At 40.7% G+C, this 16,327-nt stretch overlaps 1 protein-coding gene across 1 annotated transcript in view; it reads right to left on the bottom strand.

Moving 5' to 3' along the window:
* The window catches only part of rras2 (RAS related 2), a 43,799-nt gene extending 27,524 nt beyond the window's left edge, over positions 1-16,275 (bottom strand). Inside the window, exon 1 of the mRNA XM_028014723.1 lies at positions 15,784-16,275. Coding sequence (XP_027870524.1) covers positions 15,784-15,885 — 102 coding nt within the window. The 5' untranslated portion in view covers positions 15,886-16,275. The remainder of the gene's footprint in view (positions 1-15,783) is intronic.
* Between the last annotated feature and the right edge of the window lie 52 nt (positions 16,276-16,327).

The following is a 16,327-nucleotide window of genomic DNA, read 5'->3' on the forward strand; positions in this document are numbered from 1 at the left end:
GCTCGGTTTTTACTATTTGGCCAAAGTCTTTAGGAACATAACAGCGTGACATTGTAATTTTCTCCAAGTTCTTCAAGTCATCTTTCCAGTTATCCCATACTGGCTTTAGTTCACTGGGAAGGGGATCATCCCAGCCTGTGCCTTGTTTGCATGTCTCTTGAAGCACTCTTTTGCCTGTGAGTACAAAGGGGGAGATGAATCCCAATGGGTCGTACAAAGATGCAACCATAGATAGAATGCCACGCCTTGTAGCAGGTTGGTCATTGGATTGAAAGCGAAACCTCAGTGTGTCTGAGTCAATGTGCCAGTGAATGCCTAGCGCTCTTTCAAGTTTGGAGTCATTAAATGCTAGGTCACATGCTTGCAGTGGAGAGGCACGTTCAGATGATGGAATGCTTTCTAACACTGTTTTGTCATTACTTACAAACTTGTGTAGTCTGAGGCCACCTGAAGCACAAAGTGTTTGAGCCTCCTGGGCGAGCTGAATAGCTTCCTTGACGCTTGCAGTACTTGTTACACCATCGTCGACATAGAAATCTTTCATTATGAACTGAGATGCAAGGGGAAACTGTGTCTCGTTTTCTTTTGCAAGATGTTTTAATCCATAATTGGCACATCCTGGTGAGGATGTGGCACCGAAAAGATGGACTTTCATTCGAAACTCTTGAGGCTCAGTATTCAGGTTGCCATTTTTCCACCACAAAAATCTTAAATAGTCTCTATCTCCTTCATACACATGAAATTGATGGAACATTTTTTCAATGTCACATAATAATGCAACTTGATGCCGTCTGAATCTGATTAGAACACCATTTAGATTGTTCAGCAAATCTGGGCCTGACAGCAAGTGATCATTGAGACTGTTACCTTTATATTTTGCTGAGGCGTCAAAGACTACTCTGAGTTTGTCTGGTTTTTGGGGATGATATATTCCGTGGTGGGGAATATACCACCTTTCTCCTTCTTTTGCTTCGTTTTGAACTTCCTCTGCATCACCCTTCTCTATGACTTCGCCCATAAACTTTACATATTGCTCCTTGTACCTTTGGTCTTTTGACAGTTTGTTTTTGAGGCTTTGAAGTCGCACAGTGGCCATTTGCTTATTGTCTGGTAACAGAGGTCTCTCCTTAAATGGAAGTGGCATTTCATAATGTCCTTCATTGTTTTTATAAATTCCTTCCTTAAGTGTATTCAGAAAGAGAATATCATCTTGAGACACTGATTTGTTATCCTTGCTATCATCCTTAAAGTCAGACTCGAGAATCTTGAGTGCATCAGTGGGAGTCATTAAAGGGAGTTCTTTGACTGTAACTCTGTGGCACACAGTAGATATGCTGAAAGAGTCATTGTGAGATGATGTGGGGCCTACAATACTCCAGCCCAATGCTGTGCAGACAGCATAGGGTTCACCTTCTCCTCCTAAGATGACCTGCCTTGGTGCTAATGCCTTGGAACAGTTGTAGCCAATTAAAAGCCCAACTTCACATTCTAGCTGTGGTGGAATCTCATTCACTATTACCTTTAGATGATCCCATTGCCTTGCCGTTTCACAGGAAGGAATGTGAGAGCGGTTGACTGGTATACAGTCTTTAGTGTAAGCAGGAGGGAGTTCAATTATTTCTGAGGAGTTGTAGCCTCTCACTTTGAGACCTGAGACACGCTCGCTTGGCACAACTGCATTTTTACCAAGCATTGTGGTGAGTCTTAATCTTATTGGGGTTGACTTAGCTTTGAGATTGTTAGATACGTCTTGGTTAATGAATACTGTATCACTTTGGGTGTCCAAGAGTGCATAAACAAGCCTTTCTTCATCTGGTTGTTGCTCTGAAGAAACCCATACTGGTACAATCATAGAAGTGCTTACACATTGTTCATTGGTTTCTGCATTGAGAGACAGGGTTGTTGCAGCCTGTTCTGTATTCGTTTGAATTTGGTTTGTCTGTGATTTGTTGCTGTCATAGTTAAAATCGTGCAGACAGGTAGGGTGTTTTTTCTTGCACATTTCACATGCAAGTCGGTAACGACAGTCCTTTGCGCTGTGTCCGGGTTTGAGACAACCGTAACAAAGTCTTTTATCTTTTATGTATTTTCTTCGTTCCTCAAGTGATTTGCCTTTGAACTGAGGACAACTGTGAAGCTTGTGTCCGTTGTCTTGACAGAGCATGCATGGTGGTTTAATATTTGACCTTTGTTTTGTGCTTTCCGTTTCTGTTACCACCTGCGTATGGAGAACACTGGAGGTGGGCCTTTTTTCTTTCTGGTAAACTTTACTGGTGGTTTTGGTGACGTCTGTTGAGTGGAGAGCCTGAAATGACGTGATGGGATTGCACACAATCTCAGCTTCAGAAGACATGAACTCAGTAAAGTGCCTTAAACTTGGAAACTTCCCATTTTCTTTCATGTACTGAGTGGCCTGACGATTCCACCTTGCAGCTGCCCAGTTAGGTAATTTTTGAACAAGTTTTTGGTTCTCCTCACAATCATTGAGAATGCTTAAACCTTCTATGTGTGGCATAGCTTCATGACATGTTTGAATGAAGTCAGCAAATGCTCTGAATCCTGCAGAGTCATTCGTTTGTATCTTTGGCCATTTTGCCAGTCTTTCTCTGTACGCTTTTTGTACAATAAATGGATGTCCATACCTTTGGTTGAGGCGTTCCCATGCATCCTGGTAAGCATCACTGTCATTTCTGTAGAAGATGCCATCAAGTGTTTGTCGAGCTGAACCCCCTACATATTTCTTTAAGTAGTACAGCTTGTCTGCAGGTGATATGTTCCTTTTATCAATGAGTGCAGCAAATGAAGCTTTCCACTCGATGAACTCTATTGGGTCACCTGTGAAAGTGGAAGGCTCGGGCATTGGCAGTCTGTTCATGGTAACACTGTCCTGTAATGCTTGGGCTAAATAAAGAACATCTGCTTGTGGAGGTGAGGTGGACACAATGTTGCTTTTAGGGACTTGAATGGGAGCAGAAACTATGGAAGCCTTCTGAGCTGCTCTGGTACTGTCAACATGAACACTGCTCTCACTCTTTATCTCATGGTCATAAGTTATTAATCTAGCTCGAGCAGCCTTTAACTCTTTTTCAGCTTTTAATCTCTCTAACTCACGTTTTTGAGATTCTAGCTCCTTTCTCTGTCTTTCCTCCAAAAGTTGAATCCTTTCTCTTTGTTTTCCTTCTTCTAATAACACTTCATACTCTGCCTCCTTGGCTGCCAACTCAGCTGCAGCCTCTGCTCTCTTTAAAGCTACTACTGACCTTGCAGAGTTTGAATTACTGGCGTCTGAGCGTTTACTTGAGTATGTGATAGAAGAACTGTAAATGGATTGAGCATAGTCTGGATTAAGAAGTTCACGTAGACGAGCCTTCACTTTCCCACTGTCATAGTCATCTATGCCCGAGAGTCTTTCATATGCAACTCTGATAATGTCATTGGTGACTGCTTCGCATGCATCTATAAGTCGCCTTGTGTCACTACAGGGAGTAATGATTTCCCTTATTTCTGTATATAAGTTTATGACGCCATCTCTTTCTTTTTCTAAGATGTCCATGAGTGAAGCAATTTGACTGTTTGTTATGTCTCCTTTTAATTGCTCTCGTGCCATACGTACTTGCCTTTTCCATTGATCATAAACTTTGATTAGACGTTTTTCCTTTTTGTGGGCCTCCTCCTCCTGATATGCTCGCATTTTTTCTGTGGGCTTCTTTTGGCGAACAGAGCATGGAGGCTCCTCTTCCTCGTTGACAGGTAGGTCCTCTGTGTACTCTGTTTCCTTTTCAGATGCTTTCATGCTGAGGACAGGGCTATACCGTTGACCATCAAATCCCAGAAGACCTTGCTTGGAGCCGTGAAGCTGGAACCTTAATGTGGCTTTCACTGGGACCTTGGTGCTGAGAATGATTGAACTTCTTCTTAGCTCGGGGTGAAGCTCTTCTCAGCTTGGGTCAAGCTCTTAGTGTAGCGTCCCGGTTGAATAAGATGGTCTCTTAAACTGATGGTTCACAGTCCTTTTATTGTGAACTCACCGTAAGAGCTTGTTCCCTCATCAACCAAGCGCCAACCAACCGATTGTCACCCTGAATCACACCCCAACTATCTCCCCTTCACTCCGACTCGTTCATGTCAACTTTCTCTGCCCCAACGGCCGCGCTACTTCTACCGTTTTGCGTCAGTCACCTTACCGTTCCAAGCCCTTTCAAAATAAAAGCATCGACTATCATGTCAACAAATACATGACATGAGGAGACACAAAATATTAGAAAAGTCATTTACAGTGAAGGTTTAGGTTAACTGTAGCTGGGACAGTTATGCAACAAAAGCAACATGTTACTCAGCTGATAAAAGAGAAAAGGAGGAACAATAAAGTAAACAGTGCTTATTTTATCCATCCATCCATCCATCCATTGTCTGTTCACCCTTGTCCCTAATGGGGTCGGGAGGGTTGCTGGTGCCCATCTCCAGCTACGTTCCAGGCGGGAGGCGGGGTACACCCTGGACAGGTCGCCAGTCTGTCGCAGGGCAACACAAAGACATACAGGGCAAACAACCATTCACACACACACACACACCTAGGGAGAATTTAGATAGACCAATTAACCTAACAGTCATGTTTTTGGACTGTGGGAGGAAGCCGGAGTACCCGGAGAGAACCCACGCATACACAGGGAGAACATGCAAACTCCATGCAGAAAGACCCCGGCCGGGAATCGAACCCAGGACCTTCTTGCTGCAAGGCAACAGTGCTACCAACTGCGCCACTGTGCAGCCCGCTTATTTTATCTTCTAGGTCAATTATTAGGTTTTTGTGCATGTATTTTAAAGGTGAGAATTCTCTGGAAAGCATTGTATATTTTAGAAAATGTTAAAGGTGCTCTGTAAAAGTATATTTTCTGTCCACTAATAAATCTGCACAAACAATACAGTTAGGAAATTAAGTGTGGATTTCCACTGCAGGATTTCAGAAATATAATTATTTTTCAAGGCAGACTTCAAAAAAAAAGAAAAAAAAAAAGATCCTACTATGTGTGTTTGGGTTGATTTGATGACATCACAAAAGGCTCTAGAACAGGATTGTTCAGCTGGCATATTATGTAAATAAATATGCCATAGTAAATATTATGAAAAACATTTCACTGGCAATGTCAGAACCTAGGCCACAGTTTTGTTTTGTTTTTTTTTTTTGCTTTCATTCTGAATTTATAGTAACAATTCCATGCGGCTAATAAAAAATAAATAAATAAAAATGGGCACATCTTTTCACTGAACTGTGCCAAATATAGCAAAAGCAAAGAATGACCCATATCTAAGTCTTGATGCTGTGAATAGTCAAAAAATGTCCAAGAACTAGATGAAAAATATGTCCGCTGAAATATTTGAAAACTGTGCGATAAAGCCTGGCCATCGCTGTTTGATGGATTTCAACATAAACTCTGAAGCCCTACTGTATTTCAGTTGCAAGATGATCAAATTCACATGTTTTTGGCAGATATTGACTGATGAGAGCCAAGACATGACGGTTGCCACGGAATTGTGTTTACGTTGCCAGGGAAACAAAAAATTTGTGAATTTTTTTTTATCGATTAGTTTTTCCACATATTCGCCACTTCTATGATCACTAAGCATCTTTAATAAAAATATCTGACCATTTTATACTGTACTGATATCCTTCACAAACTGGCGCTGTGTTTTTTAATGGTACCAAATTTTTCTTAATGACATGCAAAGCTCTCACATACAGCTCAAATGTTTAGCAACGCTTGTGCAGAATACAAGTTTTCTTTTTTCTTCTTCTTTTTTTGAAGATAGAAGAATAGAAATATCCTTATTGTCCCACAGTGGGGGAAATTCAGCAGTTATGAAAAACGGCGTACTCCGATCCAAGCAATGTCCAACTGCGTAGAATCACTTTTTAAACAAATTGCTCATATTGTGCACGTGTATTTGTGTTTTAAAAAGACAACAGACTTTTAACAGTATATGAAAAATAACTGATAATTTGTTTTATAACTTATGGGAAGTTAGTAAGGCATGTTTGCGGAGAATCCTGCAGGTAGAATTGATTCAAATAAAAATATTTAAAACAAAACAAATAGGAAAACTAACCATGATATGCTCTGAAATTGGAAAACTGTATCTAAAATAAGTTTGATTAACTTTACAAACATCTGGCATTGACAGTTCTGATATGAGTCATGTCTGTTCTCTTGAAGGCTGCAAATGAGTCAAAGTGGTTTTAAATGCGTTCTTTAAACCTTTCCTCTTGATTTGCAGGTTTAAACTGCCTTACGTTACCCCTGAGATTTCATCATTATCGATACAAGTGTGCAAAAAGGGGTCTGATCCAATACTCATCTTTATGCTGTGGTGAAACTGATGGAGTTATTACAGAAAAACAAATAAAGAACTAGTTTTTAACTGCAAGAATACAGAAGAAGACCGCTGGATGAGGAACCACGCAGTGCCCATTGTTAGGCAAGCCGATGTCAGTCATCAAGTAAGGGCCACAAAATATCACAACAACCAGATGTTACAGAGGAACAAGAACTGTCTATTCATTTTCTATTATTGATTCTGTAATTCAAAAGTAATCTAACAGAGGTTCCTCCCCCATCTATTCCAGGAAACATATATATATCTTAAATAAAGACAGTTTCTCAGTTTCTTCAGAACTGATCGAAGGAAAAAATTGACACAATTTTACCACAATCAAAGATGATAATCTTGATGTACCAAACATCTTGAAAACTTTAGTGGTTTCATAAACTGAAGATGTAAAGATGGCAGAAATCCAGACTGACAAATAAGTTCAATTTGAAGATGAAGGATAAAAATCACTGTGAAAACACAGGATACCCAAAAAGAGCCTGAGAAAGGGAATTAAATTATTTTTGTTCTAAAACTTTAACTACATTGTTAAATTTACATATTTGTGATACCATAAGAATCTCCCTTCCACCTGAACTGTACTGATTCCAGAAGTAATGTCAGAAGAGCCCCAGCACCTAATGGACAGGACCTCTCCATTATTCACTTCATGTTCATAGACACCAAACAGTGTTGTAGTCAAGACCAAGACCAAGACAACACCAAGACCAGAGTGTATCGAGACCGAGACAAGACCAATACTTTTAGGGTCCGAGACCAAGTCAAGACCAAGACAAGAGCAAGACTTTTAGGGTCCGAGACCAAGTCAAGACCAAGACCAAGGGAAGTCGAGACCGAGTCGAGACCAAGACCAGCGCCCCGTGCTGCATGGCACAAAAAAATTTGAAATATGGTAAACAACACTCAACTATGAACATTGACTAAAGAGCAACAAGAGCATCATGGCAGACATTACAGCTGCCACTTTGAACGAAAACAATCAAAGAGCAACGCGCATGCTCTTTCGTTCTTGTGTTTTATGTATTTCCTAATTAAATAAATATCAATGTATATAATTAAATAAAAATAATGATAGCTACTGCAGTGCACGCAGAGCATTACAAGAACAAAGAACGGCTCTCAGTGAGGCTCCAGTCCTATCTTCTTGGCGTGACGTGCGGTGAGGTTCATAGCTGGTGAGGCGCTGACTTAATCATAATCAGATTTAGAGATATAGACCCCCTGCATGTTGTTTACCTGAGGAAATTCCCCCAATGCGCGCAACGCTGGAGGGCAAAAAGACTATTCTTTTAAATGTCATCCATAGTCACGCTGCCGCCATAGAATAATTCCGTTAACTTAATCAAACTTGGACATGTAGATATTATTAATTTCGTGCTGTGCTCCGCAGCAAAGGGGAAATCTGCTAAAGTACAACTCAAAACCACTCACTTCTCACTCTCTGTATCAGAGCAGCTATGCGCAGACTCGTTGCCATAGCAACTGACAATGCCACACAAAAAAAACGCAAAGAGCAGAACATTCAGTCTGTTGCAGTAGTATGGTTTTAGGCTTAATGTTTATTTTGCGATTATTAATACGTGATTGATGTGGTAAGAGGAGAAAACTATAAATATATCGCTGCACTTGACTTTACTGTAAGGCTAGTTCTCTGTTACTGTCTCTTACTCTGCAGTTGTGGAGTCACAATGTCTGGGATCATGAGCGCCCCCTGCCATGTGGCAAGAGAACTGCCTGCCTCACCTCGAATCTGTTCTCTGCCGTTTCTGATCGCTCCTCAGCACACGAAACAGGTTACACACACAGATGGTGACAAAAAAAACACTGTACATTATATACATAACCTAAAATATGGAAAATCAGTTTATATATTAAGTGTTTTTTAACCATTTTATTGGCGACGTACAGACAGGAGGAACATGCTCTCAGAATGGCAGCCAGTGCAGTTAGCGAGAGGTTGATCAATCCCAGGTGAGGCTCAGTTCGCTGCTGCCTCACCAGCTGAGCTTCCGAGCATTTGAATGGGAAAATGCGAAAATTCAGCTATTTTGAAGAGAAAATTATCAAAATTGGATAAGCTAAATAAAAAATAAATACTTTATAGTACAAAACACAGGGTGAAAATGGCAATATAACTTATCATTATATTATTTTTTCATGATGACAGGTGAGGCTCTGCCTCCTGCTGCAAGGCAACAGTGCTACCAACTGCAAGACTGTGCAGCACTGGGGAGAGTAACAGAAACACGGAATTGGTAAGTCACGTTATTGCTTGGAGTTTAATCGGTGCATTTTGCATCCAGTGAAAACAAACATGCTAACAAATAAACTGGACAGTATGCTGTAAGTTTAGTGATATTTCCACAGGTGCGGTCTTGATTGGTCTTGAAATAAAATCCAGAGTCCTCAGCGCCCGAGACTGAGACAATCAAATAATGATCTCTAGACCAAGACCAGTCTCGAGTACTACAACACTGACTCCAAATGTTTTTAATTTGACCACTTCACAATGAAGGCCTGGCACAACAAATCACTTAAATACAAGAGAATGTTGGGATGGATGTTATGATCCTTACTCCGTGAACCATCCTTGATGATTTGCTCTCGCTGATAAGAAGTAGTCTTCCTCCCAGGAAAGTTATTTGTTACTCATCGGCCTCGAGCAGAAGGAATGACCTGCTATAATGTAATGAATTATCCAACACAGGCAGAATTCTCTTTGTGGACCTGAAACTCCCTTTTGCATGGACATTCCTATGGCGGGCTGCGGGACAGTTTGCCAGATTCAATTGATCTGCTTCAGTAATAGGACAGCACTTATCTGTAAGCAGACTAGAATTGCAGTGAAGAGGGGGGAGGGATGGACCCAGCAAACAAGACCTGAACCCACTCAGAGTAAAGTCATGGCAAAAGAAAAGTAAAGCATCTGTTAACCACAATGAAACTACAAAAGAAACATTTTACATATAATGCCATGAGAGTATATGAGTATAAAATACCGGGGTAGGAATTGGCAGAGGAAAACTGACCAAGAGCCACTTCTTACTATAACTTTAGAAAAAAAAAAAACACAAGCTATACAAGAAGAATAAATCTTCTCTATTATCAAACATTTTACAGTTTCTCACATTTAAATACAATGCAAAAAACAGGTATGACTTTAGACACCCGCATGGGGAAGATGCCATACTCGTATAGCTTATATTTTGTTTAAACAGTCGTAAAACTGAAAGCAGTTCATGCAGTTATCTGACCCATGTGAATATGTTTATGTGAGGTACAAGAGTTTATGACCCCGTTTTAGTATTTTGCATTCTGTATAAGTCGCAGCCTGCAGAAACACCTTTTGCATTGCCAGCAATGTGTTTAATAGCCAATGGAACAATAAGCCACTAAAGACCTAGCTTTGTAAACTCCATCTTCCCTGTAGGAAGGCTACAGGTGTTCCTTATGTTGTGATCACTGTTTGACTCTCCCTTACTGCAAAGTGACTAACAGACACTGTAGGTTAATAACTCAGGCTATATGTCAAAAGTAACAACAAATATAATCCAGATCCTGGATTTTGGGATGAAATGAAACAGGATCTGAAAAGAGAATATTGGACAGCTTAGCAACAGTCCAGTACTACTACTACTTAGTTAAGGAACAGCTCAACAGAAAGACTTGTCAGGGCTGCTGTTACTCATGTTGCATGTTCACCTTTTTTCTACTGCACATTTTCCTTCCACTCAACTTTTGATCGTTATGTTTGGATATAGCGCTGTCGGTAGCCAGCTGCAAGCCCATTTTATAAGTCTCAATCTACTCAAACATCTTAATATATTAACACATACAGTTCACTTTGCGGTTCTAAAGCTTGTTGTGAAAACAACTCAAGGGCTTATTTGTTCAAACTCTGCCTCTGCTCTGTGAGAAATCAACAGGTGAGCCTCCTACAGAGCTAGACAAACAGTGGCCTCTCATCACCTACTCTCACACAAACACACCCACGCACACTGTAAAGTTTAGACATCACAAGCGTCGCTCCGGTGTTTAAAAGAAAAGAAAGACATCAGAGGATGAGCTACACTAGTCAGAATCAAAGCGGGTTAACAAAAGAATGCTACTAACACATTGCAACACCCCAGACATCTTTTACAATTTTGTCCAGAAGTTAATGTCACTACCTCCACATGTAGCCAGAAGAGCCGTCATCGTAACCTATTTTTTATTAATTGAAACTTTGTTCACCAAATAAAAGAGATGTGTGTAAAATCGCTGAGAAGAGAGAAATCCACTTTATGCTTTTGCTCCAACTCCAGCCTACATTTTTCAAAAAAAATACTCTAATCTGTCTAGACTTGATCAGCCAGGATGTTTCGCTCTAATCCTCACTGCCGAAGGCTGACACTGCACAAATAGCGGCAAGCCTGTGAGCACACAAACATCCTGCTGTTACTCAGCAGTGGGATCATAAGAGATGTCTCATAATAGAGCCGTCTCATGTCAGCAGCTTCTCTGGTTACTCTGAGTGGACTGAGACACTTATTTGATTTGCCATCTTTGCCGGTATATATATATATATATATATATATATATATATATATATTAAAAAAGTACACCCCACATGTCTTCACATGGTCACCATGAGTCATGTTTTCCCCCCACTTGGGATGCTTCCTCCCTCACAGAAGTCAAATCATACAAGTTAGCCACTGCTTTCGGCAACTTTGTCATATGACTCAATGCCATGTCATCTAGATGCTTTTCATCTTGAGTCAACCGCCTGGCAACAGAGGTTTGATGGACCTGCCACTCTGTTATTGCTAGCATCTTTTACCCTCTGACTCCAAGAAAACAGTCCATTTTTGGCTGTCTCAAACTCTACTCAGAAGCCTTAAAATCAGTAGGGCATTGTACGCCTCAGGACACTCAAGTGACTAAAATGTGACCTAAGAAACAAAAAATACTGAGAGTTGGCATCAGATAAATCAGCTGATGATGCAGCAATTTCACCAGCTACTTTGACAATTTATGATCAAGCATAAAGTGCCTATGAACTATGCCTATGAGTTATTAACTCATGTTTATCTAGCTAATCAATAGACTTTACCAATAACTCTACCAAAGCTATCGTTCACCATATGTTTTTCTCTACTCAACTCAAATTAAATGACATCACAATCTCAATCCTGTTACAATTTTCCAAAGTAAACTAAAATGTCTTAGAGAAAAATGTCTTACAGTAGAAAAAACATACTGTAACTTCTTGACTATAAGTCACTGCTTTTTTCACTAGACTTTTTACTTATTGAAAAGTACAGCACATACTCAAGAGTGGAATTGCCTAAAGACTCAAAAGTGACATTGAGAGTGACAGCGAAAGAGAGACAGAGGAAGTGTGAGGCTACTTTATTCCAACACTGCAGACAAATACTTTAGTGGTTTAAGTGTGCAAGAGGAGGATGAAGACAGCGATCAATGACTTTTTCTGGTAGGCCACTGTATTTTCTTAAGCAGCCATGTTACAGGCATTGTTGAGAAAAAGTATTTAAGGTACAGTCATCAATACATATTTCATTAAAAGTAAAGAAAAACATATTTCTGTGTAAATATCTCATGCTACAACATGAACACCTGCAGCTTACAGACAAGTGCAGCCTATGTACACTTTTTTTCTGTTTCAAAGTTAGTGTGTGCAGCTTACATTTAGGTGCACTCAATTGGCCAGAAATTAAGATATTTGAAATGTTCACTTTTTTGTCAAACTTTGCGGAAGTTTGACAAATTATGACAAGAATTGCTGACATTCTGTAAGGACTCGAATTACACCCTGTGTTAATTTCTTTTGCCCAACTTAAAAACAGCATTATAGCTCCAGGTAAGTGATGGCAACACTCCTGTTACGTTAAGATATAACAGTATGTAAATTCTGCATCATGATTATTATGAATAAATGTTAGTTATTAGCATAAATATAATTAATAAATCATATACAATAGCCATAGAGAATTTCATGCAGAACATTCCATTTTTGATTACTTTTTGTATACCATGTAACTTTTGCAGTTTGTGTTCTGCTGTTACTGTTTTGGAAGAGCAAGGGTCCCAGAGAAATGTTGACCAGCTGATTTTTGAATCATTAGTACTTTGATATGGAGGTAATTTACAGGTATTTCTGGACAATGTTTTAACTACATTGAATTTATTTATTAATTTGCAAATATATATTATCTGTCCTCTAACACAAAATGCCAACATGGGATAAAATGTAAAATGATGGAATTACAAAAAAAATGTTTTGACTAAAATAAAGAAAAACTTTTGTGCCATTTTAATATAGCTGTTTCAGGTGAAAGAAAGCAGTTGTAGCAAATGGTCTTAGTCACCAGTACCAAGACTGTATTGATTAGGTAAACACCAAATGATCAATTCTGAAATGATCAATAGTCATGCAACAAAAATTCATTTAATGAAATTTTATGAAGTGTCTTTATGTACAAATGACAAAGGATGTAATGGCACATAACAGTCAATTTTGTCAAAACTGCCACTAAATTATACACACACTCATTTGGGTGATTCAGGAAGCAGGTCATGTTTTTCCATACAAGCCTAGGAGGTCCTGAGAGCAGGGACTTCCTTTGCCAAAGGGCCAAATTCCACATGGTCCATGACCATTAACCCACCCAGGGTGACTCAGACCCCCCACATCCCCTTCGCTTCACAACAACAATGCACTCTGCATAGAGTGAAAGTCTTGACTTCACAACCATGTGCTAGGTCTGTGTAACTGCCAGGAGACTTCTAGAAACATCAGACGCTGACTCCGTTTCTGCCAGGGATATGTGAATTTTTCTTTTAGATTCAAAAGATGTGCAAAGAAAGAGCAAAACTAATACGAGGGGTATATATACTGAACTAAAATGAAATTGGTTGTTTAGCATTACTTCCCCACTTAAATTCATCACAATAGTGACATTTTAAACATTTTATAATATCATCAAGGAAAATGGGACAGGTCATGTTGAACTCGTTCACTCAGCAGGCGTACACCATTCGAGAATGAGATTTTAACTTGATGTCTGTGGCTGTCAACCTGAAAGGATTCCTGAGCTTTTATGTGAAATTTGAGTTGACAGAGAATTTCACCACAGAATTGCTTGTTATGCGACATTTATAATAGACATGAAGTGTGTGATTTTACACAAATTAAAATATGTTATCCTGGTGTTACCACTGTAGAATGTTACATCAACGGAAATTTCTTGTGTGTAGCTTTACGTGACCCCCTAGTTCAGTTCAGTACAGTAAACACAGAAATAAATCAGTACCACAGTTATTGCTTTTGACTTGGTATGCACTTAATGAGCTTTTTGAACACTCATTAGAATCCACACCCTACCTACTCCCACCCCTAAACTCACACACTTTCATGAGCTTTTCGCCCCCCTTCTCCAACTCTGAAACGTGTGCCAGCCCACTATTGTCTGACAATGTGGAGACATGCAGCTGCCTGCTGTCTAGTCTCCTGAAAGCCAGAAAGAGAATCAGTGACACACTGACACACGAAACAGGGGTTAGTGGTGCATGGGGGTGATGGAGACAAACAAGTCAAAGGCATGGACCAGTCATAAAGAAGTCCACTCCTAAGTGTTATGGAGACCTGGAAAGTCAAAGTGAGTCAGGCTGTGTTTGGAGTGTGCTGGGATTTAACCAGAGGTAGAGGGAGGTGAAGAGTTTACATCCCTCCTCTGTTTGGCATCTATAAGTTCTAATCTGGGTTATAATTGATGAAGTTATTGTGGTTCAGGTAGGCATGGGCAATGGCCAATTCAGACGACATTGATTGATTGATTATGATCTCTGTCAGGCTTGTCTGCTTAAGGAGGTTCTGGACTTCACGGCATAGCAGAGATGCCACCCATGGCTTTGACAGTTCTAGTTTTAGAAATGTGTTACCTTAATATGAGTGATGGTTGGGGCTCCTCTAGTTTCCAAACCATGACGGTTCATGTTTTGTTTTCTCTCGTTTTTTGGAAGTACTTCCAAATAGCTGAATTTGCCTGTCTTGTATGGAACGAAAAACCTTCATTCAGCCAGCTGGTTGGAAGTGCACAGCAACAGGTTTGTGAGGAATAGACAGACTCTCCTCTATAAAGCCAGAGAAAACTCGGCACTTATTCTGGCGGCTCGTTAAAAGAACTTTAAACTGCAGGAAATGTATGATGAATGATTTAAGCAGATTTGACTATGCAAATTTTTGTAATTGATCAATACCTATTTTTAGGAGGCAAGGTAAGCTTTAATTTGTCCATGCTTTACTATTTTTGCTTACTGGAGGTGCTTGAAAACAAGTCAGTCAGTAGCTGATAAAACTTTTAACTATAATAAAAGTTAATCATCCTTAAGTAGGCACTTTGTACTGACTCTTTTACTCATTCAACCCAAATCAGTGTCGTTCCTGGTTGGCAGCATAGCTTGGGCCTCTCACTGGCCCAAATCCAACAGACCACAGAGGAGGGAGGACAACTCTGTCCACGAATGGCATGAACAACAGCGAAGATACAGTGATCCATGTCCAGGCTCAGGTGATGAAGCTGGACACGAACTGCTTATCTTCAGATCTACCACACGCTGTTCTGTTCTCGGTCCCAACGTGGATTTCTGCTCCGTTTCTCAGCTCAATCTGTCCTCCATAAAAATACACCCAAAACATATTGACCAAATCTGGCTAAACCCGCTGAATCAGAGCAAACCTGGGATATCAGCAGTGAAGTTAAGCCAGACCGCAGCCAAGCATGCCGGCACTTGGCGTCAGCTGGACGAATTTACTGTAATTTCTTGAATCAAAAAATTACCAGAAAGAACAGCGCCGGTATAATACTGTTTTATCCTACTTAATTTGTAAAAAAAAAAAAAAAAAAAGCATTTTAGAAACTTTAATGGTTCTTGCTTATTTTTATGTCCTTTCATACTGTAAGCTATCGGCTAGTTTGAACAGTTCGGGATGAACTCAGAATCTGCTTCTTTGTGTAAACTACATAAAAAATGAAAAGAAATAGGACATCTACCGAGCCATGCAGACCCGTTTTCTTTCTGTTCCCACTGAAGCCTGTGTGAACTGCAAACTGGAAGTAGTGCTCTCGGAAATCACAAATGACAGCCGTCTCCCCCTGTTTTAGTCTTACCCACTGGTCTTAATATCTTCGCGTTGACCCGCATCAGGCCTCGGTAAAGTATTGAGGAGAACAGACCCGGGATCTTTGCACTGCTTTCCCGTGCCTGGCCTCCTCCACTCTCCGTCCCCGTTATTTCACCGTGGGGGTTTTTTTTGTTTTTTTTTCCGGGTAAAAAAACCCCATCAAAATGTGAGCCAATGCTGTTATTGTTTAAGCTTTTGACGCCACTCACCTGAATAAACTGGATAGTCAAGGCTGATTTCCCGACGCCACCGCCTCCGACCACGACCAGACGGTACTTCTCCTGCACCGAGCCGTCCTTCCAGCCAGCCATCGAGGACACTTCGCGCCGCCGCCGCCGCTGCTGCCGAAACACCAGTGAGCAGCAAACACCCACTTTCCCCTTAGTAAGCTGAAGGAGACGAGGCCCTGCAGTGGAGGCACCAGAGCGCAGAAGAGGGGGCAGGCCCGTGTATGCGCTGGAATGACTCGTCAGTGTAGTCCGTCCACTGTTCGGGTGGTGGTCGGAGAAGGATGAAGGAGCGACGGCCGCCTGTCCATACGCCTGACCGCTTTCCAGGCTCGACAACACTGCGCTGCTCAAGATGTGGGTCCGATACTAGGAGTAATCAAACAGGCCAATACTACCGTCTACCGCTAGGGGCAATGGAGACTCCCCCAGGCACACTTTCACGCTCACTACAGCCCTCCCAAATATCATGCACCCATCCATCACATTCTTGTCCCCAAAGACATGTTTTCTTACTCATATACTC

This window comes from Xiphophorus couchianus, chromosome 4 (genome assembly GCF_001444195.1).
Source record: "Xiphophorus couchianus chromosome 4, X_couchianus-1.0, whole genome shotgun sequence".
Taxonomy (NCBI): Eukaryota; Metazoa; Chordata; class Actinopteri; order Cyprinodontiformes; family Poeciliidae; genus Xiphophorus; species Xiphophorus couchianus.